At 37.4% G+C, this 26,623-nt stretch overlaps 1 protein-coding gene across 4 annotated transcripts in view; it reads right to left on the bottom strand.

The window, feature by feature from the left end:
* ABCA13 (ATP binding cassette subfamily A member 13) overlaps positions 1-26,623 on the bottom strand; it is a 477,235-nt gene that overhangs the window by 199,434 nt on the left and 251,178 nt on the right. For all 4 annotated transcript variants that reach the window (XM_009442731.5, XM_016957445.4, XM_009442734.5 and 1 more), the window contains exon 42: positions 20,360-20,465. In XM_009442731.5, coding sequence (XP_009441006.5) covers positions 20,360-20,465 — 106 coding nt within the window. The remainder of the gene's footprint in view (positions 1-20,359; positions 20,466-26,623) is intronic.

Raw genomic sequence — 26,623 nt, 5'->3', positions numbered from 1 at the left:
CACTTTTGATTAAACCTATACTGAAAAGACAGTGAGTTGACATTCAGGGAATCAGGGATATTGAATGGGTGGTATAAACCCATCAGTATCACTAAAGGGCTTATACTACCTGGTCAAGGCACCTAAACTCTAAATATGCACCAAAGACAGGTCTTCCTGCAGTCTCTAAACAGCTTCACACTTGAGTTTCCAAACCTGAGCTTCCTTTGCAGTTGTCATTGATGGTTAGGGCGAGAGATAATTTTGCTGCACCATAATTATGATCTCAGCCTTAACCCTGCTCTCTGATTTCTATTTTGGTCACATTTGGGAGGCAAGGTTCTATGCAGGCAGGCATGTGGACTCTGTTGTCAGGCATCTGCCCATTGGAAGTCTGGCTCAGACAGCTCCTCTTGGAAAAGTTAGTGATGATAATGCAAGTAGGAGCCCTTACGGTGGCATCTGGCATAAGTGAGGGTCAATAAATATAGCTAAAAAAAAGAAGAAAAATTTCCCTACTATCAAATCTTCTCTTCAACCTGAGCCCTATGTTCATCTCCCTCACTGTTCCTATCACCTTCCACTTACCTGTCTTCTTCATATGCACTGAGGTCCTTGAAACCAGAAAGAGTGGAGCTTAATTTAAATTCATCTCAATATCTTCAGCTTTAATCTCACTCCCCAGCCCAAATGAGATGCTCAGTAAGGTCTGATGGGTGATTGAATGGATGGATATTGACTAAATATTGTATTCAGCATCCCTATCTACGTATTGCCTTCCTGAGGTGAGGCTTCTCTCTCTCCTGGGTCCATTCTTCCCCTCCTCAGAAAACCTAATACCACCTCTGCAGTTCCTTTAACCTCTTGATTTCACTCTCAACTTTGACAGCCATGCCTAGTGGGCCTCATTCAGGAGCAGTTTTCAAGTCACTAATGGGGCTTCATTGCAACATGATTTTCAGAGTTAAAAACAACAAAGTTAAAGTAGTTAACAAAGTAAAGTCATGATTTTGTACCATGGTTCAAAGAGAGATAAATGCAGCTGCTCACAGTATTCCCAAGTATCTCCATCCACTAGGGAGAAAGAAATGAGATTATGGGAGTAGGGAGGAAGATGGAATTGAAGGAGCCAGTTCAAGATGCCCTACCCAACTCTCCTAGGCTCCCGTGAGGAGGTGGGTGTTGAAACAGGATTGAAGATGCTTTCAAGGGCCTATTTATCCTTAGCTTCCTGGAGGTAGATATGTTAGTGAAAGTTGCTCAGAGCTAGTCCTGTCTGCATTACCCACTTTTGAGGCAATGACTGCATTTAAGATGAGTTAATCTCATCTTTTGTTAAATATCTCACAGGAATATGATATTCCAGTACAGGAGATGAGGTTTGGAACTATTTATCATTAACCTCAGGAGGTTTATTTAGTAGCTCTGATCTGCATGGCTGCAAGAATTACACACACTTTCTTCTCTTTTCACTGCTTCTGACAGAAGTTGCTGCTTTCTGGCACCTGCCACCAGCATTTATCCTGCCCAAATCTATTTCAATTCCATTTTATTTTGGCAGACTCTTTTCTGCAAAGCACCCTGCCATTAGCTCTCTGCTGCTTTTAGCTAATGTGGAACACAAACTTTCTTTGGCCTGTATAGTTGGCAGCAGCCATGTCCCTTCCCACCTTGCTTCCAGGGAAGGTGGTTTTTGAAATTTGAGGAAATTTGGTTAAAGAAGAAAAGACAGCACTCTAGGATTAGCATCATGGTTAAGCCTAGGAGACACCCAAAAACTTTGGAACAGCCCTCTGAAGAGGCAGAGTTCTACTAGCCCTTCATAGGATGGGCTGTGCAAATAGAATTGTCTTAAAAAGCAAAGGAGAGGTTGCAGACCCTTCAGATTAATCACTGCCAAAATTGCTTTCCATCATCAGAAGAAGCAGTAATTAGAAATGAAATACAGAGAATTAAATTGTGGGAGAAAAAAGGAACAGAATTGTATGTAAAGTGGTACTGGCAGATCATAGAGCTGAAAATGTAAATGCAATCTCAGGTCTCACATCGGGGAATAAGATTTCTTTTTTTTTTTTTTAAAGGGCATGACAAAGCATTATATAAAGAAAGCAATCATGTCTCCCCAAATCACTCAGTATTAGATAGATTTGTGATCTTTCACATAAACTTTGAGCTTAAAGATACTCTAACCGGATGTTTCTCATAGTAGTGGCCACAGACCATCTAAATCAAGGAACTTGGGGTGCTCCTTAATGTAAATGTCTAGGTCTTTAGAATCCAAATTTGTGAAAGTTAGGCCTAAGAATATGCCATCTTACTAAGTACCCAGGTGATTTTTAAACTTTCTTTAAAAAGGCCCCTTCTCTTAAAACTACATTCCGAACAAAGTAACCAAAGCAATGGTACATCAGTGGGACCACATCAGTTGGCCACATCAGTGTGGCCAACACTGTGGGACTGTTCACTCTGTAGGTGGGACAGAGCCCCCAAAGGCCAGATATGTGCAGTGATACATGGATTTCAGAAGCCCTAGAGTAGAACCCAGGTAAGGCCAAGTGGTTACCACTTGCCTTGATATGCAGGTGTCCCTTCTCATTCAGCTGGTCTGTTAGTCAGGCAAGCAACCTATATTCCAGGTTTATTATGACAGACACTGCATTCCCTGCCAGAAATACAGCCACACACGAGATAGCTCCACTGAATTTGCATTCTTTCACTGGGCAAAGATGTTAAACACTTGCAATTAGCTATTTAAATACAACCTGCCACAGGTGCTGTGAAGCATAAGAGGGGAGCATGAGCATTTATCAGGAGGGATCTAACTTGGTCTGGCAAGTTGAAGAAGACTCTGCAGCAGAGTCAAATAAATCACGTACTGAAGAATGAACAAAGATTAGCTCAGAGAAGGGGGAAAGAGGAGACAGCATTCCAGGCAGGGAGAAGAGCTGTTGTAAAGATTCTGGGGGCAAGAAGGAGTTTGATCTGTTTAAGAAACTGAAAGGAGTCCAACTGGCATAGACAAGGTGCAGTCAGGATCCAATCCTTCTATCATCTCAGGAGTCCATGAGCAGAATTTGAGTCCCAGAAGATGAAAAACCATTAAATATTTGGGAGTGAGAATAATGTGATCAAATACTTATTCTTAAGACTTGGCTAGGCCGGGCACAGTGGCTCATGCCTGTAATCCCAGCACTTTGGGAGACTGAGGTGGGTGGATCACCTGAGGTCAGGAGTTCAAGACCAGCCTGGTCAACATGGTGAAACCCCATCTCTACTAAAAATACAAAAATTAGCTGGGCATGGTGGTGGGCACCTGTAATTCCAGCTACTCAGGAGGCTGAGGCAGGAGAATCGCTTGAACCTAGGAGCTGGAGGTTGCAGTGAGCTGAGATCTCGCCATTGCACTCCAGCCTGGGCGACAAGAGTGAAACTCTGTCTCAAAAAAAAAAAAAAAGGAAAGAAAGAAAGAGAGAAAGAAAGAAAGACTTGGCTGCAGTGTATAGCATGCCCTGATGGAATCTAGGGATGGCTACATATGGAGGGCAAGAGGAAAAGGCTCATGAATAACTCTGACATTCTGGTTTGTAAACTAGATAGACAGTAGCAATATTCTCTAAGACCAAGAATGAGCCAGAGGAAAGTTTTCTGGGTTAAAATCATGAGTTGGACTTAAACGTGTTGAGATGGAGGTACCTGGGATGCGTTAGAATGGAATTGCTCAGCAGGCAGTTATAGCCAAGAGCCAAGAGAGGTGATCTGAGCTGACCCCAGATGTATGAGCAGCAGTATGGGAACAAGGAAACCTCAGTTAGGGACAAAATGACCCCTCAGAAGAATAAAGAGAGAAGAGAGCTCAGGGACTGCCTGAGCATGGTAGAACTCTAACAGATAAAGGTCAGGATGAAGCAGGAGGTGAGGTGAAGACAAGTACTCAGAGGAAAACAAGTGATGTGTCATAGGGTCCAAAGAAATAAAGTTTTGCCCAAAAAGAGGATGCTGGATACAGCTTAGAGATCAAGGATGATGCCTTTTGAAACTAGTGATGTGCTGGTCACCAGTGAAATTAAAACAGGCCTTTTGAGTGGGATGGTGGGAGAACGGCACATATCTGAGTTGACCGAGGCTCAAGTGAGAGACGACGATGCAAGTCACAGCTTGTCTCCACAACTCTTGAGAAAGAAGTTTGGCTGTAAAGGGGAGAGAGCTATGGAGGCAACTGGAGGGAAATGATTTGAAGGAAGGGTTTTGTTTCTCTTACGCTGCTTTGTCTTTAGCAAAAGAAGAGCCATGAGCATGTTTAATCCGTAATGAGAAAGATTCAGGACAGAGGGAGGCATTGAAAACAGAGAGCAATGAATTCTTCCTTCAAAGGTGGGAAAGGATTCATCTTGGCAAAGAAATCAGCCTCACCTAGGAAGAGGGCCCTACTCTCTCCTGTAACAGGAAGGAAAGAGGATGCAGGTGGGAGAGGGTGGGAGGTGGATGGATTTATTCACTCTTATTTTCTTTCTGAGGCAGGAACTCCCTCCTCCAATGGGAGTGGGAGGAGGAGGAACCAGAGGCATGAGGAGAGGGGACATTTGAAATTGACTTGGCACAAGAAGTGAGAGTTGGCCAGGGAAACATGGTTAAATTTCTGGGCAGTGTTGACGGTCCTGTTACTAAGAATCTACTATAGAGCCTGCAAACTCCAAATGATAAAAATGCTAAACCCACTGGGAAAAACTGAAAACCATGCGATGAGTAACAACAAATCAGCAAAGTGAAACCTGTGAGAGAAGCATGTGCTAAATATTGGAGGAACATGTAGGACAGAGTAAATAACTACTCAGAAGAGCTGAGAGGCTTCCAGAGGATGCATGAGTGCTGTGCCATGGCCAGTGCCCGTGGGGGCCAGCTTTTACACTAGATCAAGTCAAGTGGCATGAACACACAGAATGCCCCATCTCATTGTCGAGTGGCTGGCCTGAGGAATCAACCAGCCGAACTCTCACATTGCCCATGTGTAAGCTCATCAAGGAAGTGACTTCCCCAGTTGTATTAGTCAGCTCAGGCTGCCAAACAAACTACCACAGACTGAGCTGCTGAAACAACAGACAATCATTATCTCACAGTTGTCAGCACCAAGAAGAGCAAGGTGTGGGCAGGGTTGGTTTCTCCTGAGGCCTCTCTCCTTGGTTTGCCGACGGCTGTCTTCTCCCTCACATGGTTTTATCTCTATGTGTGTGCATCCCTGGTGTCTCTTTTTATGCGTAAATTTCCTGTTCTTATAAGGATCCACCCATTTGATGTCATTTAGTCCTCATTGCCGTTTTTAAAGTCCTAGCTATAGTCACATGCTGAGGTACTGAGGGTTAAGACTTCAACAAACAGGGAACACAGTTCAGTCCGTACCACCAGCGCACAGCTAGAAAGCCACTAAAAGAGAGAATAGCCCCATAACTTATGATTGTAAGTAGAATTCTTTTTCCATCACACCAAAGCAGTGTATCTCCAGATGTGATGCATGGACTAGCAGCGTCTCCTGAGAACTCATTAGAAATGCAAGTTCTCAGGCCCCATCCTGGACCTCCTGAGTCAGAAGATTTGGGGGTGAAACCCAATAATCTGTGTTGTAACAAACTCTCCAGGTCATCATTCAGTTGTGAGATTACTAAATTTCTCAGGAAGCTGACTAGTTAATTCAGTGATTTATGTATATTCTAAACATTACACTAAGCAGTTAATATATACTAAACATTATAAATTCAATGACTTATGTATATTGAGCCTTGGAAAAGCCTTTTCAAAAAATAAAAATTATTAAAATTATTTTAAAAAAGGACCCAAAGGGACTGCAATGGCAGATGTATAGCCATAAGAAAGAGTATAAATATAGGCATTGTGCCTGGATAGGAGTTTCATGCTGAACCTCGTGAGGGTTTGGGCAAATCAGATAACATCTCTAAACCTCAGTTTAGAGGTTTAGAAAATAACTGTGAGAAATGAATGTCTGTTGTTTAAGCCGCTCAGTCTGTGGCAGTTTGTTTGGCAGCCCAAGCTGCCAATACAACTACAACTTGGGGAAGTCATAATACAACTGGGGAAGTCATTTTCTTGAAGCGCTTACACATGGGCAATGTGAGAGTTTGACTGGTTGATTCCTCAACCCAGCAGCTCGGCAGTGGGATGGGACACTCTGTGTGTTCATGCCACTTGACTTGATCTAGAGTAAAAGCTGGCCCCATGGGCACTGGCCATGGTACAGCACTCACACAGCCTCTGTTTACACAGTCTCTCCTCTGGAAGCCTCTCAGCTCTTCTGAGCAGTTATTTACTTTGTGCTACATGTTCCTCCAACATTTAGCACACAGTTCTTTTGTAGGTTTCACCATGCTAATTTGTTGTTACTCATCGCACAGTTTTCATTTTTTTCGCAGTAAGGTTAGCATTTTTATCATTTAGAGTTCGCAGTCTCTATAGTAGATTCTTAGTAACAGGGCTCTCAACACTGCCCAGAAATCCAAATCACATCTCTATAACATCCAATAACAGAGATACGAAAGTCTGTTTGCAAACTGGTTGTAATGATGAAGTGAGAAAATCCAAATCATGTAAAGTGCCTATCATAGTGTCCGATCCACTTCAGGAAGCTAATAAATAGTTTATTTCTCCATGAAGAAGTGACTTCCACACTCTGTGGTGCAGAGACAAGGACAAAAGTGCAGTTGCAGGCATCGGTCTTCATAATTCATTTCTACGGAGCTACTATGGTCCCTATGATTAAAAAGTATATATTTTATATTTTATTTTGTCTTCATCTATCCTTCAGAAAAGCAAGGAGTGAGTTATTTCAGAGCTATCCCTTAAAAAACTATTTCTGAAGACATATGGCATCTGTAGAGAGAAGGGGTGCCCATAGGCAGGTGCAGCCCAGGAGTAGGAATCAATAACAAAAGAGTAATCTTTGAGGGCACCAATAGGAGGAGAAAGGCTTTTGTAAATGGTTATTCTAGAAATTGAATTTCTCTAGTGTAGATCACATACACACACAACACAAAAAGCAACTAAATCACTTTACTTAGAAGACATTAATGCACACTGTGTCCAATATCCTGAGCTAATGTTGTGATTAAGTTACATCTACTAAGTAACATAAACTGGACTTAGGTTGACGCCTCATGTGGAGTTTTATAGGAGGAATTTGCAGAATATAATAAAATTGGCAAATGTAGGCAATCTCATATCAAATTTGTTTTAATGCATCCTAGACTTACTTCTTATTTGGTAATGAAATACTTAAATTGATTCTTAAATAATATACATTTCAGTTCCCAGATTTATAATTTGAATGATAACTAAAATTACATTTTTATGTCATATTTTATAATGGCAATAAAAACATAATTTTTCTTTATTCAGGGTTCTTTCTTAAATTCAAAACATCACTCTTTTTCATATAGCATTAGCTTTTATTGCACGTGTTTTATTTCCAAATTATTTACATGGGTTTTTTAATAATGTTCTCCAAATTCAGAACATAAAATTATCGTTTCTAAAACATATGTATAAGCATAATAAAGAGGATATATATAGGCAATACATCTTCAACATAAATTATTCTAACTTCTAACGATGATAAAATGTTTATGAGAACCTAATAGTCATATTTTCATTAAATTCAATCTTACATATAAAAGTTAACTAATATTTTTTAAAACTGAACGCTCAGAAATTAAACCTTTAGGCAAAATGCTAATAATCAAAAAAGAAATAATGTGTATGTCCAGTTTAAATAAATTTTGACATAAACAGTAGAATGTAGAGACCAATTATGATACATGCAGGGAATATTACTACATAGAAATTACACAAGCAATTACATAGATGAATTTCAGAGACAAAATACATACTTAGAAAAAAACACAGACTTTTATACATACTGTATGATTCCTTTTATATAAAGTTCAGAAACAGGCACAATTATTCTTAAGTAATTCAATTACCCTTGTCAGGAGGGATTTGACCCGGAGAGGATGTGAGGGTGCCTGCTGAAGTACTGGGAATGTTCTAGCTCAGTCTGGGTGGTGGTTACGCAGGTATGTACCATGGAAAAATCCATCTGGTTGTACAATTAACATCTATGCCATTTACTATAAGATGTATGCAGTTTATGTTAGTGAAAATAAATTTAGAACACTACTCTTAAATAAATATGTAATTTATGTGTAAAGGTAAGGAAAAACATTGTTACCAAAGAGGAAATGCAAATGGCTAAAATATGAAGAGAGGCTCAAGTTGTGGAAATTCAGTTTAGCTTGTTATAATACTGTTTTGGTAGGAAGAAGTCTAAAGTGGCCCCCAATGACTCAAACCCCTGTACAATCCCCTCCCCTTGAGTGTGAGTGAGACCTTGAATACACACTGTCACTCCCACAATTAAACTACGTCATATGACAAAGGTGAAGACATTTTACAGATCTCATTAAGAACGCTAATCAGTTGCCTTTAAATTAATCAAAACAGATTATCCTGCTCACTTTGAAGAAGTAAACTGCCAGTTTACTTCTGACAGAGCTCTTATAAAATTGTTTATGCCCAAGGGTAATTCTATCACTTTAGTATGATTGTGCCTGTTTTTGAGCTTTATGTAAAAGGAATTATATAGTATTACAAAAGTTTGTTAATTCTATAAATGTATTTTTTGCTTATCTAATTTCTATGTAGTAATATTCTCCTGCATATATCATAATTGGGATACTGTTTATGTCAAGATTTATTTTAACTGGACATACACATTATTTTCTCTTTTGATTATTAGCATTTTGCCTAAGTTTAATTTCTGAGCATTCATTTCCTTTGAGATACATTTTTTAATAACTTTTAAATGTAAGAGAGAATTTAAAGAAAATATGATTATTAGATTCTCGTAAACATTTTATCACATAGCTAAGACCTGAGGGTGACTTTTCAGAATTGAGAGCAGCCCCCAGATGACAGCCAGCCAAAAAATGGTCACCTCAAGGAACTGATTCTGCCAAAGACCTAAACAAGCTTGGAAGAGACCCCTGAGCTCTAGATAAAAATGCACTCCTAATAATACCTTTATTCAGCTTTATGAGATCCTAAGCAGATAACTTGTTGGGCTGTGCCCAGCCCCTTGACCAAAAGAAACTGTGAGAAAATAAATAGGTATTGTTTTAATCTGTTCTGTTGATGGTAATTTATTAATAGCAATAGAAAACTAAAATAAATTTTGGAAACTGGAAATGGAGAAGTGACATAACAAATATTAAAAATGTAAGGGTAACTTGAAATCATGGAATGGGTTTGGATGAAAGAGTTTTTGGAAGCATGCTAGAGGAAACTTAAATTTCCTTGGTTAGATCGTTAGTTTAAAAAAAAAAAAAAAAAAAAAAAAAAAACCTTAGCAAAATTGTCTCCTGCAGTTATGTGGTTATGCAACAGAAATTTGTCAGCAACAAAGTTGGATATTTAGCTAAGGAGATTTCCAAAAAAGAATTGAAGGTGCTGCCTGGTTTCTACTGGAAATTCCAGTAAAATGAGAGAGGAGAGCGATAAAATGAGGAAAGAAATGTTAAGCAAACAAGTAAACAAAAAATCAGTAAAGAAACTGATAAAATTTTGATAACTTTCAGCTTCAACAGGTTAAAAAAAGAAAAGGTAGTAAAAGTCAAGAAAAGCTATTGATAACATGGCAGAAAAAAAAAAGGCTGAGTATGTGATTATAGAACCTTCTGCTCAAACGTCAAAAAGCTCACAAAATGCCAGTATTTAGTCACAAAATTGGCCCCCTAAAAAGATTAAGAGGATAGAGTGACATCAGCAAGATGTCAGATTAGGAAGTCCAAACTCCCCTGTCCCTATGGAAACACTAAATAAACAACTACAGACTGACTAAAACAACTTTACAAGAGCTCTGGAAATTAGTCTAAGATCTATAGCAACCAACCAAACTCCCAATCAAAAACAAACAAACAAAACACATTGAAATGGTAGGAAAAATTCTGTGGTGTTTTACTTGACTTTGTTCACCTCTTCCCATATTGGTGGGGTCAAAGAAATGGCTCAATTCCTGATCTCTCCTTCAGGGCAGAAAGAGCAAAGTGCAAATCGTTTTCAAAATTCTTGCCTGGCTGTAGAGTGCCCAAAGGACTAGTATCTGTCTCACCTGATTCAGCAAGCACACAAGAATAAGAGCATAGTTTAGATCTAAGATTGGAAACCATGGAAGGCATTTGGTGTGCAACAGAGCACATGAAAACTAAAGGAGTGCAGGTGTATGGGTGCCTGAGGCAAAAGATTATAGATAGGGGAATACATTAGAACATTTGAGGCACTGGGATAAAAAGGTGAGATTTTCTGAAAAACTAAGGCATTTGAAAGTGGCCAAGGAACATCAGAAGAAAGAGGCAAAAGCACACACTTATAGAGGCTCAGATAGGCTACCTGCCCAGAAAATAACTAAGAAGACCATAAGCCGTTACCCCAGGCTGATCTCAGGACCCAGGGGATCACTAATTAGCAGAAGTATTCCACACCAATTTGCAAACATTAGGAGAAGTGGCTATTTTATCAAGTGCACAGTTCCCAACAAACAATTATTTAGACAAAGAAAAACAGGGAAATCTTACACATTAAAAGGAGAAATAATTTCTAGAAACAGTCTCTGAAGAAACACATACTAAATAAAGATTTTAAAGCAACTGTCAAATAATCTCCAAAAGCTAAAGGAAAACATGGATAAAGAACTAAAGAAAATCAGGAAAGCAATATATAAATAATATATAAACCAAAGACATAGATTGGCAGCATTGACTAAAAATCAGGATCCGAATGCATGCCTTCTACAAGAGACACATTTTAAGTCTATGGATACACATAGATTAGAAGTAAAATGATGGGAAAGCCATTTCATGCAAATAGTAACCAAAAGGCAGAAGGGTGGCTATTCTAATATCAGATAGAATAAACTTTAAGTAGAAAGTAAATGCAAAAGACAAAGAACATTATGTTGACCCTTTTATAAAAGAGTCAATTCACTAAGAAGACGTACCAATTAGAGATGCATAGATACCCATCATGAGAGCTCATAACATATGAAGCAAATACTGGCAGAAATGAAGGGAAAAATAGCACTACAGTAATAGTAGAAAGCCTCAACACCTCACTCTCAATAATGGATAGAATAACCAGACAATATCAACAAAGACACAGAGAATTGAACAACACTATAGAACTATTGTATATAAATGACATAAACAGATCACTCTACTCAACAACAGCAGAATATACATTTTTCTTAAGTGTATATGAAACATTCTCAAGGATAGATCATATGTTATACTACATAACAAGTCTTAACACATTTTAAATAAGATTGAAATCACACAAAATGTATTTTCTGAACACAGTGGAAAGAAACTAGAAATCAACAACAGAAAAAAAACAGAAAAATTCACAAATATGTGGAAATTTAAAACACAGTCAAAATAACAAATGGATCAAATAATAAATCACAAGAAAAGTGAGAAAATATCTTGAAACAAATGAAGTGAAAACACAACATACCAAGATTTCTGGGGAGCAGTAAAAGCAGCACTAAGAAAGAAATGTATAGCTCTAAATTCTTCTCTTATATGAGAAGAAAGACTTCAAGTAAACATTCTAACATGATTCCTTAAAAAATAAGAAAAGAAGAAAAAAGCTAAACCTAACCCTAGCAGAAATAATGGAGTAAATACTAAAGCAGAGATGAATAAAATACAAAGTTGAAAAACAATAGGGAAAAATCAATGAAGTCAATAATTTGTTCTGTAAAAAAGATCAACAGAATAGATAAACCTTTAGCTAGATTGACTAAGAAAAAAAGAAAGAAGATTCAAACAACTGAAGTTAGAAAAGAAAGTGTTACTGCCAATTTTACGGAAACCAAAAGATTATAACAATAGTATGAACAATGTGTACCAACATATTTGATGACCTAGATAAGATGGATAAATTCCTAAAAAACACAAACTTTTAAGACTGAATCAAAAAGCAATTGAAAATCTGAGTAAACCTATAACTAGTGAGGAGATAGAATCAATAATTAAAATATTCCCACCAAAAAATAAAAATAAAAATAAAGCTCAGATGTCTTCACTGGTAAATTCTACCAAACCTATAAAGAAGAATTAGCAACAAGCCTCCTAGAACTCTTCGAAAAAATTGAAGAGGAGAATAAACTTCCTAATTCATTGTATGAGGCAATGCTAGCCTCACAGAATGAGTTATGAAGCCAAAGGAACTACCAAAAAAAAAAAAAAACCTTACCAACTAATATTCCTTATGAATATTGATACAAAAACTCTCAACAAATACTGGCATACCAAATTTGACAGTATATTAAAATGATTACACATCATGACAAGGGAGGATTTATTTCTGAAAGGCAAGGATGAGTCAACATACAAAAAAAAGTCAGTTTAATACCACACATTAAAAGGATAAAATTTTTAAAACCTATGATCATTTCAATTGACACATAAAGAACTTTTACAAAATTCAGCACTTTGTTGTGATAAAAACACTTAACAAACTAAAAATAAAAGGAAACTACCTAAACATAATAAAGGCCATCTATGAAAAACCCACACCCAATATTGTACTCAATATTGAAAGACTAAAAATGTTTCCTCTAAGATCAGGAATATGACAAAGATGCTCACTTTCACCACTTCTATTCAAGATAGCACTGGAAGTCCTAGCCAGCTCAATCAGGCAAAAAAAGAAATAAAAGTCATCCAAATTGAAAAGGATGAAGTAAAATTATCTTTGTCTGCAGATCACAGTCTTACATGTATAAAACTCTAAAAAATACACATACATACACATAAACACAAAATGTTAGTACTCATAAACAAATTCACCAAAGTTTCAGGATACAAAATCAATACACGAATATTAGTTGCACTTCTTCCATTAGCAATGAACAATCTGAAAACGGAAATGAAGAAAATCATTTCATTTACAATAACATAAAAGAGAATAAAATACTAAAGAATTAACTTAATCATGAGGGCAAGCAACTTGTACACTCAACACTACAAAATGTTACTGAAGAAAACGAAAAAGACACAAACAGGTGGAAGGATAGTCTACGTTCATGGATTGGAAAACTTAATATTTTTGAGATATCAATACCACCCAAAACTATCTAAACTAATCAATACAATTCTTCTAAAGTTTCCAATGACATTTTGGAGAAAAAGAAATATTAATCTTAAAATCCATACAGAATCCCAAGAGGCCCTGAATAGCTAAAACAATATTGATAAATATGAAGAAATTTGGAGAATTCCCACTTTCTGATTTCAAAGGTTACTACAAAGCCATGGTAATCAAAACAGTGTGGAACTGGCACAAAAACAGATGTAAAGACCAATGGAATAAAATAGAGAACTCAGAAGAAAATGTTCACATATATGGTCAATTGGTTTTCAACAAATGAGCCAAAACCATTCAGTGAGAAAAAGTCATTTCCGTAACTGATGTGGGGAATACTGGATATCCATATGCAAGAGAATAAAAATGGACACCTACCATACACAGTATAGAAAATTAACTCAGAATAAATCAAAGACCTTAATGTAAAAGCTAAAACTATAAACTTCTTGGAAGAAAACATAGGAAAAAACTTCAGGATATTGCAGTTGCCAGTGATTTTTTGGGTTTGCCACCATAAGCACAGGCAACAACAACAACAAAATAGGTAAGCTAAATTCCATCAAAATTAAAAACTTTAGTACAAGAAAAAGTACAATTAATAGAGTAAAAAGGTAGCCCATGGAAAGAGAAAAAAATTGCAAATTATATTTCTAATATGAGATTAATATCCAGAAAACAAAGAACTTCTACAAGTCACCACCACAACAAAAAGCAACCCCATTCAAAAATGGACAAAGGCCTTACTAGAGGATTCTCCAAAGAAGATATGCTAATGGCCAATGAGCACATGAAAAGGTGCTTAACATTACTAGTCATTAGGGAAATGAAAATCAAAACCACAGTGAGATACCACTTCACACCCATTAGGATGATTATTATTTAAAAGGTGGAATAACAAGCATTGGTGAAGATATGGAGGAATTGGAGCCCTAGTTCAGGTTGGTGGGAATGTAAAATGGTGCAACCACTGTGGAAAATGATACAGCAATTTCTCAAAAAATCAAACATACCATAGGATCCAGTAATTCCATTTCTTGTTATATGCTCAAAAAAAGTAAAAGCCAGGGGCTTGAACAGATATTTGTACATCAATTTTCATAGCAGCATTATTACAGTAGCTTAAAGATGAAAGCAACACAAATGTCCATCAACAGATAAATGGATAAACAAAATGTGATACATACATATAATGGAATATTATTCAGCCTTATAAAAGAATGAAATTCTGTCACTTGCTTCAACATGGATAAACCCTGAAACTCTTACTCTAAGTGAAATAAGCCAGTCACAAAAGGGCAAATACTGTATGATACCATTTATATGAGGTAGTTAAATTCACAGCCACACAGGCTAGAATGGTGGTTTCCAGGAGCTGGGGGAGGGAGAAATGAGGAGTTGTTGTCTAATTGGTACAGAGTTTCAATTTGAGAAGATAAAAAAGTTCTGGAAATGGATGATGATGGTTGCACAATAATGTGAATGTGCGTAATGCCACTGAGCTGTATACTTAAATATGGTTAAAATGGTAAAATTTATATTTTGTATATTTTACCACAGTAAAAATATATATCATATATAATACATAAATATATATGTATATAAATATATGTACTTATATTATAAATTTATCATATATAAAAACACATTTGCTAGTTAATTTTCCATTTGATAGTTTCTATTACCTAAAAACATCCTAGATGAAAAAAATATCTTTTGAGTACTGTATGTATTTTTATTTTTCTTTGTTTTTTAATTATTTTCAGTTGCTAAAATTCACATAGTGCAAATCTACCAAAGATCTCAAGGGGGCTATAGAATCCTTCAGCTACTCAGTTTCCTCCCCTAGAGGCAAACTCCATTACCAGTATCTTTTTACCCTTCCAACAACATTTTACATGTATGTGTTTGAATGCACACTTGGTAGATTTTATTTCTTTTTTTTTTAACCTGTCATAAACTATTATTTGTTTATTATTATAGTTGACAAATAAAAATTATATTTATCATATACAACATGATGTCCTGAAATATGTATACCTTGTGAAGTGGCTAAACCGAGCTAATCAACATATGCAATACCTCACATAGTTTTTTGTGATGAGAAAACTCATCTATTCTTTTAGAGATTTTCAAGAATACAAAACGATATTAACTACAGTCACCATGTTGTACAATAGATCTCTTGAACTTATTTCTCCTATAGAACTGAAATACTGTATCCATTTACCAACATCTCCCCACCACATCCCCTCCCAGCACCTAGTAACCACAATTCTACTCTCTATTTCTATGATTTCAACTTTTAAAAATTCTGCATATATGTGACATTATGTAGCATTTGCCTTTCTGTTCCTAGCTTATTTCACTTAAAATAATGTTCTCCAGGTTCATCCATGTTGTCACCAATGACAGAATTTGCTTCTTTTTTAAGACTGAATAGTATTCTATTATGTACATATGCCATATTTTCTTTATCTATTCATCTGTTGATGAACACTTAGGTTGATTCCATGTCTTGGCTATTATGAATGGTGCTGCAATAAACATTGGAGTATAGATATTTCTTTAATATACTGATTTCATTTCCTTGGATATATACCAAGTAATGGGATTCCTTGATCATATGGTGGTTTTATTTTTAATTTTTTAAAGAACTTTCATACTATTTTCTATAATGGCTATACTTATTCACATTCCCACCAACAGTATGGAAGAGTTCCTTTTTCTTGACAACCTCACCAGCATGTGTTATCTTTTGTCTTTTTAATATTAATTATTCTAACAGATATAAGGTTATATCTCATTGTGGTTTTCATTTGCATTTCTCTGCTGACTATTAATTTAGTATTTTTTCATATACCTGTTGGCCATTTGCATGTCTTCTTTTGAGAAATGTCTATCTATTCAGGTCATTTGATCATTTTTTAACTGCATTATTTGTTTTCTTTAACTGGGTTATTTATAATATATACATATATTTTATTATTATTATACTTTAAGTTCTAGGGTACATGTGCACAACGTGCAGGTTTGTTATCTATGTAAAATTTAAAATTTTAAAAAAGATCAAGTGTGTCTCACAGGTCTACTCAACCAAACCAGAGGACCTCTAGGAAGCTTTGTGGTGTGGTCCCCTCTGCCATCTATGTAGAAGCCAAAAAAATACAGAAGAGGTTATTTCAAAAACACCTGGCTTTTGTCTAATGGATGAATATTACTGAAACCTAAGAAAGTTTCACAAAGTGTTTGCGAAAACTGCTTCATCAGGTATAGTGTCAGCACTGTCTAAAAAGACCAGGAAGAATACAAGAAGGAAAGAAGACTATAAAACATATGAAATAAGCCTTACATCTGGAAGATATAAAATTGTGATGATTTATGTACCTAACAGAGCCCCCAAAGACATAAAAACAGAAGTCAACAGATTTAAAGGGAGAAATAGGCAATTCTACAATAATAATCAGAAATATCAATACTCAAATTTTATTAACAGATAAAATAATTTACAAGAATATCAACAAGAAAACAAAAGACTTGAACAACCACTACACACAAACTAAATATTACAGATGTCTATAGAACACACCACCTATCACAACAGATGAACATTCTTTTCAGTACATGGAACTTTCTCCAGCATAGACCATAAAACAAGCCTTAATAAGTTGAAAAGAGATTTGTTGTTGTTGTTGTTGTTGTTGTTGAGACAGAATCTCCCTCTGTTGCCCAGGCTGGAGTGCAGTGGCACGATCTAGGCTCAAGGCAACCTCCACCTCCCACGTTCAGAAGTTTGAGACCAGCCTGGCCAACATGGTGAAATCCCATCTCTATTAAAAATATGAACCCATTCTGGTTTCTTTCAGATTACAATAAAATGAAATGGGACTTTAATAACAAAAGGGAATTTAGAAACTCACAAATATGTGGAAATCAACACAACCTAAATAAGAAATGAACGAAATCAAAAGAGAAGTTAAAAAATACTTTGAGATGAATGAAAAATGAAGATACAACATATCAAAATTTACAGGGTACAGCTGAAGCAATGCTTAGAGAAAAATTTATAGCAGTAAATGTTTATTATTATAAAAAACAGATCTCAAATTAATGCAAACTTCCACCTGAAGACACTGGAAAAACAGAGCAAACTAAATCTAAGGTAAGCAAAAGAAACAAAATAATAAAAATTAGAGCTGAATTTCATGAAATTGAAAAGAGAAAAATCAATAAAACCAAAACCTGATTCTGTGAAAACATTACCAAAATTGACAACACTTCAGCTAGATTAACCAAGAAAACGGAGAAGACTCAAATTATTAGAAATGGAAATGAAAGGTGAAACATCACTACAGACTTTTTTTTTTTTTTTTAGACGGAGTCTTGCTCTGTCACCCAGGTTAGAGTACAGTGGCACAATCTCAGCTCACTGCAACCTCCGCCTCCCAGGTCCAAGCAATTCTCTGCCTCCACCTCCCAAGTAACTGGGATTACAGGCACCTGCCACCATGCTCAGCAAATTTTTTGTATTTTTAGTGGAGATGGGGTTTCACCATGTTGGCCAGGCTGGTCTTGATCTCCTGACCTCCTGATCCACCCAGCTCAGGTTCCCAAAGTGCTGGGATTACAGGCGTGAGCCACCACGCCTGACAAACATCACTACAGACTTTTAAAAAACAAAAGGAATTATAACTGATTACTATGAACAATTGTATGCCAATAACATAAAATAGCATAACGACTGAAATGAAATGGACAGATTCCTAGAAAGACATAAAACACTGAAAGTGATTTGAGAAAAATATAGACAATCTAATAGCCCTACATCAATTAAATATTGGAATTAATAATAATAAAAAAACCTACCCACAAAGAAAAGCCCAGACCCAGAAGCCTTCACTGGTGAATTCCACAAAACATTGAAAGAAGAGCTAATACCAATTATTCACAAACATGTCCACAAAATAGAAGAGAAGGGATCACCTCTCAACTCATTCTATGAGGTGAAGATAACCATGATAACAGCGCCAAAGACATTGCAAGAAAAGAAAATTGCAGACCAATACCTGCTATAAAGATATAAAAATGCTCCACAAAATACTAGCACAATAAAATCCAGCAATATATGACATGGCCAGGTAGAATTTATCCCAGGAATGCAATGTTGTTTTAACTACCAAAAACCAAAAATATAACATATAAATAAATAAATAAACAAAAAACATATGATCATCTCAATAGATGCAGAGAAAGCATTTGGCAACATCCAACACCTTTCATGATTAAAAACACTCCACAATTAAGAACAGATAGAAACTTCTTCAACTTCATAAAGGGCATTTATGAAAATCTAGTTACCATTCCACTTAACTCACAAAATTCCATAATTAGAAATTCTTCCAGCTCTAGAAATAAAATCTGCCCAATTTTAATAATGGACAAAAAATCTGAATATGATTTCTCCAAAGAAAATATACAAGTGGCCATGAAGCCTATGAAAAGATATTCAACATCATTAGCCACCAGTGAAATGTAAATAAAACCCACAATGAGATACACACTAAGGTGTGTGTCACATCCACTAAAGTGTCTGTAATCAAAACAGCAGATAATAACAAGGGTTGGGAGAATGTGGAGAAATTAGAACCTCCATATACTATTGGTGGGAATGTAAGGTGTGATCACTTTAGATGACAGTCTAGCAGTTTCTCAAATGATTGAAACATATGATTCAGCAATTTCACTCCTAGGTATACACGTAAGAGAAAACATATCCACAAAAATTGTGTACATAAATGTTCATAATAGTATATTTGCAATAGTAAAAAACTGGAAACAACCCCAAATGCCCATCAACTGGTGAATGAACAAACAGAAATGTGGTATATTTATACAATGAAATATTTGGTAATCAAAATAAGTTGAGTACTGGCACACTGTAACACGGATGAACCTCAAAAACATTGTGCTGAGTGAAAGAAGCTAGTCACAGAGGGCCACATATACTATGATTCCATGTATATAAAATGTCCAAAATAGGCACATCTATTAGAGATTGAAAGTACATTAGAGGTTGCCTATGGCTGAAGAGATGGGGATTTTGAGGAGTGATTGCTAAGTGACACCAGTTTTCAGAGTAATGAAAATGGTATAAGGTTGATTGTGGTGGTGAATGCAGAACTCTGAAGAAGCTAAAAGCCACTGAATGGTCCCATTTATATGAGTGAATTGTGTGTTATGTGAATTATATCTCAATAAAGCTGTGGGAAAGAAAAATATATGCCTAACATAATCATTAGGAGAATGCAAATTAAAACCACAATGAGAAACTACTACACATCTATTTTAATAGCTAAATTATATGTTTTTCAAATCTGATACTACTAAGAGCTGAAGAGGAAGTACAGCAATAGCAATTCCTACAGTTGCTGGTGAGGATGCAATTTGGGAAACATCATAAAAGGTTGTAACATATTTAATTCTAGTTACTTATTCATGGGTTCATGTGCCTAGTAGACTGAAATCTCTGAAGGAAGGCTCTTAGATTTATTACCCTCCACATCCCTAGAGCTCAGCTCAGGGATCCTTGCTGAGTTGCTGCTAATAAATATGCCAGGAATTGGACTGAACTGGAGCTTCAGTCACACACCTAGATACCAAATCTGGATTCTGTTCAATCATTAAAGCCTATAAAGGAGGCTGCATACAAAAGCTGAAGCCATGATTTGGTCCCAAAGGGACAGAGGTCGCATGAAGGCAAAGCCCACATCCGGGGCTTCGTTAAACCATGCAAATCCATTACCAGGAGGGTGCCTGCACATAAGAGGCACACCACGCAGGTAGGCCAGATCAGTTTGTTTGTGATGAAGGTAAAATAAGATGAATGATGGTCATTATTCTAACTGTATACATTGAGAAATTTTTTATATACTAAGTCAAGTCCTGAAGAAAAGATAAATGTGTCCCATAAACACACAGGTTTTTTTTTTCAAGCCAGGATAAAACTCAACGTTTTTTTTGCCTCTGACCTGTGTTTACTTGCCCCCTCACTATACACTCACATCTTCTCACTAACTTCAGAACCTTGCTACACAACTTTTAAAACAAGGGATGTTGAATAAGGCTGGTGTCATTGTTCCTCCAGCAGAAATGCAGGAAGCCATTCTGTACTTACAGTAGCCAGACAGATGTCCTGTAGGCCTGTTGTTCTGCAGCTCTGACTCAGTCCCCAGGGCAATGTGAGATTTCTTGTTGGAATCTTGCAAAAGCATCAAAAACACCTTTCGGGGAAAAAAAAACCAGCCATGTATTATCTTATGTTTCTATACACATCGCATTTCTTTTCTTCTGCCTCAATTGCCTAATCCGGTTGTGACAACATATACCAAACACGCCCCATATATTTCATTTAGCCATCCATTTAATTGGCATAACTCTAAGACTACCTAGGTCTCAGCAAAACAGGCTACCCATAGGATGCAAAGATGAATGAAACTTGACTGTGAACTCCCAGACCCTCACGGGCTAGTGGAAGCTGGTCAAATGCATAGGCAGTGGTAGGCAGGGAGGGGACAGATAGCAACACAGTGTATCCAATTCAACTTAAGTTTGTGACTCACTGTACCAGCATCTTAGGAATTCAGAGGTGAATCAGACAATAAAATTGCAATGCTCAGTTTACTTACAGTAGATGGGATCTCATACATAAAAATCCCCATTAAATGTGTGCTTTCCATGGCCTATGATATATGATGTCACTAAGGTAGTTAATCAGATAACTTGCTTGAAGTCATTTCTTGGTTAGTAGTGGAGGCAGAAGTCCAACCTCAGTTTATTCAAAGCCAAATACTATGACTAAAGTAGCAAAAATAAGGTGAGAAAGCAGAAGTGCAAGCAGACGCAAAGGGAAATGATGTGGGGTGGAGACATCGAGGGCCTTGAGCTGCACCTGGATCGCTGGCAGGGATTTATGGAGTGATGGAAAGAGAATCTCTAAAATAAACATTGGGCAATGCATGAGAAGCATAAAAGTCAAGGAGACATCGCCCTGCAGCAGCACAGTCCTAACTGCTGGAGTTCCACTCTTGGCAAGATGTGGGCCGGCTGTGTCTGCAGGCATAGGACTGCACCACCCAGAGTGTTGGCTGCCTCATTGTATTAATAAAACAGAGATGATGATCACAGTATTTAAAGTTGAGTAGATGATGGCTGTAAAGTGCCAGGCACAGACTCTGGAAGCATGCAATAAGTCTTCTATTATTCATGTGGTTAGCCAAAGTTTCCTGAACGTCCTCTGTGGGCCATGCACAAAGCTAGGCACTGTGCATTGCCACTCTCTCCCTTAGCATCATCCATGCAGGTGCTTCCATCACCCCTTCCTCTGCACATATCCATAGAGAATCGGTCCCTGGCCCTGGCCCCTCTCCAAGTGACTCCTGCTGGGCCAGTGTCACTGTCCATGCAGCTGGTACCTCCCAACCAATGCCCTGGGTAGTGAAGTCCTATACCTGCATATACAGATCTCAGCCCACACTGAGCACCCTGCCTCACTTCTGATTTCTCTACACAACCTCACCATTCTGATTCCTCTAAACAAGCAAAAAGGGATTGACTGTCTCTAGATGTTCCTGAGGAGCCCCCAACCACAAGGAAAGATGGGGGAAGGCACCAGAAAGAAGAAGCCATGAGCAAGCAAGCCTTCAGGAGAGGCATGCAATATCTCTGCACGTGGTTAATTAGTTTGCAGGGAATCCTACTGAGCAAAATCTGCATGAGTAGCACTAGTGAAAGGTCAGATGCAGCTACCTTCATGTGAAAGATAACACTTTGCTGATTCCCAGTAAGACTCCAAGGAAAAGCTGTAAACCTCACTACTATTGCAAATAATAATAAGAAGAAGAATGATTAATAACATTTCTGAGTGTGCGCCAGCCATGTGACCTTGGACACATTATTTTACCACTCTTTAACTTAGTTTCCTCACATGATAAATGGTAATAAACAAGAGGCCGGGCGCGGTGGCTCACGCCTGTAATCCCAGCACTTTGGGAGGCCGAGGCGGGCGGATCATGAGGTCAGGAGATCGAGACCATCCTGGCTAACACGGTGAAACCCCGTCTCTACTAAAAATATAAAAAATTAGCCGGGCGAGGTGGCGGGCGCCTGTAGCCCCAGCTACTCGGGAGGCTGAGGCAGGAGAATGGCGTGAACCCCAGGGGGCGGAGCCTGCAGTGAGCCGAGATTGCGCCACTGCACTCCAACCTGGGCAACAGCAAGACTCCATCTCGAAAAAATAAATAAATAAATAAATAAATAAATAAGACATATTATAGGATTGTTGCAAGCAGTAAATGCATTTATATATAAAGTTATAAAAACGATGCCTGGCATGTAGCATGCTGGCAATGTCTGGTCTTAACAGTAGCTAGATAAGGATGAGTAAGTGTAGTAGGGTGTCTGTGCTATGTTTCATCATGTAATTCTCAGATCAATCTGATGAGATGAGTACTATTATCCTCGCTTAAGATGAGGGCACTGAGGCTTAGTGCAGTAAGTCTTCACCTAGTGCATTTATAGGGAATTAAATAGGAAACAATAGAAATAGTGAAAATCAAGAATTATTCATTGACTAAAGATTTTCCTTTATATCTTATTCTAAATGGAATTTTCATTTAATGGTCACATTTAACTATGATTATATGAAGCATATCTTGATAACTAAGGCATTATTGATAACAATATTCATCTGTCCTTTTTGAATTTTCCTTTTCTAGCCCCTCTCATAAAAGGCCATAGTTGTATGTCGTGGGGAGGAGGGTGTGTGTGTGAGTGTGTATGAACATGTGTGAATGTGCATATGCACATGCACATGTTTGAATGCACACATTTGTGGGCATGTGTGTGTTAGAGGAGGAAACAGAATAAGGACAGAGTTTTTGCCCTCAATAATCTCACAGATCAGCAGGAGATACAATCAATTATGGTACGGCACTAAGTATCTGGGTACAACGTGTCTGAAAATTCTGGAACTTTGCCTATGAACAGTGAAAGGCAAGCCTAAGACAATCAGAATGTTATGCGTGCCATCAAGTGGCAACTCACCTTAACTGCAGGCAGGCTGTCCGGGAGGCTCTGAGATTTTGACAAAATGTCAAAGTAGCCCAATTAACAGAGAGGGCAAATAAAGGTTACTCTTTTCAAAAGCAATATGACACTGATCACTGTAATCAAAGATTTGGAGTCTTGATGGCAGACTTTGCCTTTGTTATTTTGCATTATAATTCTCACACTGAATCACACAGACAGCAACCGTAAAACTCCCCTTGGCAAGTATTTCAGGTAACCCTAACAACCAGAATAGAACATTACCCAGGGATTTAATGAAAGAAAACTTACAAGAAGGCTCCTAACATTTCACTGAATTCTGGACATAGAATTTCCACATTACATCATTTTACAGTAAGTCCTCACTTAGCGTCATCAGTAAGTTATTGTTCACAACTGCAACTTTAAGCAAAAGGACATACAGCAGGTCCTCAAATAATGTCATCTCATTCAACGCCATTTTGTTATAATGTTGATGAAGGAAAAAAAGTTGTTTTGTTTAAAGTCTTAGTTTCCAAGAACCCATCAACAATGTTAACTGAGTTCTCACTGTATTCCTTCTTATCTGATACATACTTTTCAGCAATATTTAAATCAATATTTATACTGAAAGGTGTTCTTCAAGTTTTTTAAAGTAATTCAAATAAAGAAACGTAAACTCTCTTTCATTTCAACAATTATGAGGAGATGCAAAATACTGCAAAAATATTCTTAATAAGAGTATAAAAGTCCTGATCAAAACATATAAACAATCTTCCAAAAGAGATAGAAATAAAGGTTAGGCAACTGCACAGGAAGTGAATGCAGGCTAAACATCTAATGTCCTGGCTACACTTCCCAATTTAAGAAGAATGCTGCGTTTGTGCATTTAGTATGGAATGACATTATTTATACATATGTCTTCCTCCCCTTTTGGTGGTATTTTCTATCATTGTAACTGAATATAGGCCATAAGCCAATTCAAATGGACCAAATAAGACCTACACCTTCCCACTTTCATACAAAAGAAGTAGAATATTCTTTTCAATCTTATCTAATGTTTTGAATTTCACTGACATTACAAGCTTCTCAAGTCAAAGGACAATCAAGTTGGTCAAACTAGTCATTAATTTTTAGGTAAATTCATCACACAAAGTAAATAAGAATAAAATAAGACATGATGAAATTATGTCTAAAGGACACTAACTAGCATGAAAGTAATTTAAAATGTAACAAAAATATGCTTTAAAAGCAATGCCTATGGTGTATCCACTCTTTCTTTTCAAGGGACAGTAAATTCAAAAGTTTTGGGATTCTTCATTTGGGGATCTACATCTCCTTAATTTAAAAGAGCTTTGAGGTCTAGGCATTTATGACAGCCCAGTGTCATCTCTAAACTGATTGTGCTATCAGTCCCTCAGCCATGAGTCCTATGTCCCATCCTTTTGGGTTCTCTGTTTAAAGAGTGTTGTCAAGCAGCATGAGACCCCAGATATGATCTACACTTAAAGTGTCAGTTTGATGGATTGTGTCCTGGAGATGGTCAGTGCAAGGTACTTTTTTGCTTAGATGCTAGAGAAATTTATGAAGCTGACCAAATTTTTGTAAGACAAGGACAATGGAACCCAGCTGAGTGATGACTTGAGCAGAGGAAGAATTTCCAAACTTGACCTACATGTCACATAAGATGTACTCTTTCTGTTTCCCCAAAGTGATTGTTTTTTAAAGAAGCAGAAGATGAAAACACATGGACAACTTAGATGATACCAAACACTAGAGGTACTAGCAACTGCTCTCTAAATATGGGATCTTGGGCAGGGCTGTCCCCTGACATGCTAACACAATGCATGCAGCAAGATTTGTTATTTTACAGGAGCTTGTATGAATTTCCTATCACTGCTGTAACAAATTACCACAAATGTGGTGGCTTAAGACAATGTATTTAGTATCTTACAGTTCTGGGGTCAGAAGCCTAATATGGGCCTTCCTGGGCTAAAATCAAGGGAGAATATACTCCCTGGACTTTCCCAACTTCTAGTGGCTGCCAATATTGTTTGGCCAATAGCCCCAGCCTCCATCTTTAAAGCTCATCTCTCCAACATCATAACATCACCTTCTTCCTCTCTGACCTTCCTCGATCCCCCTTTGATGTATCCTTTTGATTACATCAAGTCCACCCAGATAATTTGGGATATCTCCTGCCGCAGTCCCATATGGGTAACACTTACAGGCTTCAGTGATAAGGACGTGGACATCGCTGGGGGACCATTATCCAGCCTGTCCTAGAACTATCACACCATCAACACACCTTTGAAACAAGGGCTGTTGATTTGAGGTGTTCCTGGAGACTACAGAACAGGAGAAGTTGGTAAGTAGAGTAGAAAATTTTGGAGTCCAACACAAAATGAAAAAAAAATCAGTGTCTGATTTTGGTCAACTCACTACCTTTTTGGTATCTTGTTCTCTCAGTTTGCTTATTCATACAAGGGGAAGATTAAAAGACATAAGTTATAAAAGGTCAATTCTAGTTCACACTCAGGCTCTGTGACATCCTATAACACTTTGTTATAAACAGAATGCAAAGAATGGGTCACAGCACTCCAGTCAAAGGGCTGATAGCACAGTCAGTGTTAACAAGACACCAGGCTGTCTGCATAAATGCTTAGACCGTGAGGCTGTTCTAAGTTAAGAAGACCTTAGCCCCCAAATGAAGAATCCTCAAAATACTGAATGTATTGTTCTTTAGGAAAAAAGAAAAAAACAACAACAAACAGGATGTCACATGAAAGAAAAAGGGAACAGGGTCTCTCAAAAAAGTACCTGCTTCCTTCTCTTCCTTCCTCCCTCTTTCTTCCTTCTTTCCTTTTTTTTTTTTTTTTTTGTAAGAAAGACGCCAGATTAGGGTTTGGGGCCAACAGAAAGTGGCAGCTGAAGTGGGGCAGGTTCGCACAAGAGAGCATGTGAGCAGAGCAGCAAAGCAGTGTGGAGGCCTTGGAAGATGAGTTGCACACAGGAAGACTGAGGGAAAAGGTAGCATAAGAATGAGTAAGTCGAGTTTCTCATTATCAGTGAAGGGCGGTACAAATAAGGCAAGAGGAAACACTAAATGAATGCTGTGTAATTGGATTGGAATTAGAGATGCCATGTGGAGTTGAACTCCTAGTTTTCTATTTATGGGCAGAAAGAGAAGCAAAAATAGAGGTGGATGTTTTACCTTATCCATGAGGGAACCTCAGAGCAGCAACACCCCAATCACCATGAGCATATTGAGCAGCCAGGATTTCTTGGAGAAATGGCTGATTCTAGAGCCAGGGCTGGGAAAGAATGGCAATCCTAGAACATCTTGTTTTGTCAG

The sequence above is a fragment of the Pan troglodytes genome, chromosome 6 (genome assembly GCF_028858775.2).
Source record: "Pan troglodytes isolate AG18354 chromosome 6, NHGRI_mPanTro3-v2.0_pri, whole genome shotgun sequence".
In the NCBI taxonomy this organism is placed as follows: Eukaryota; Metazoa; Chordata; class Mammalia; order Primates; family Hominidae; genus Pan; species Pan troglodytes.
The sequence above is the reverse complement of the archived record's forward strand: the minus strand, read 5'-3'. Positions and strand labels throughout refer to the sequence as shown.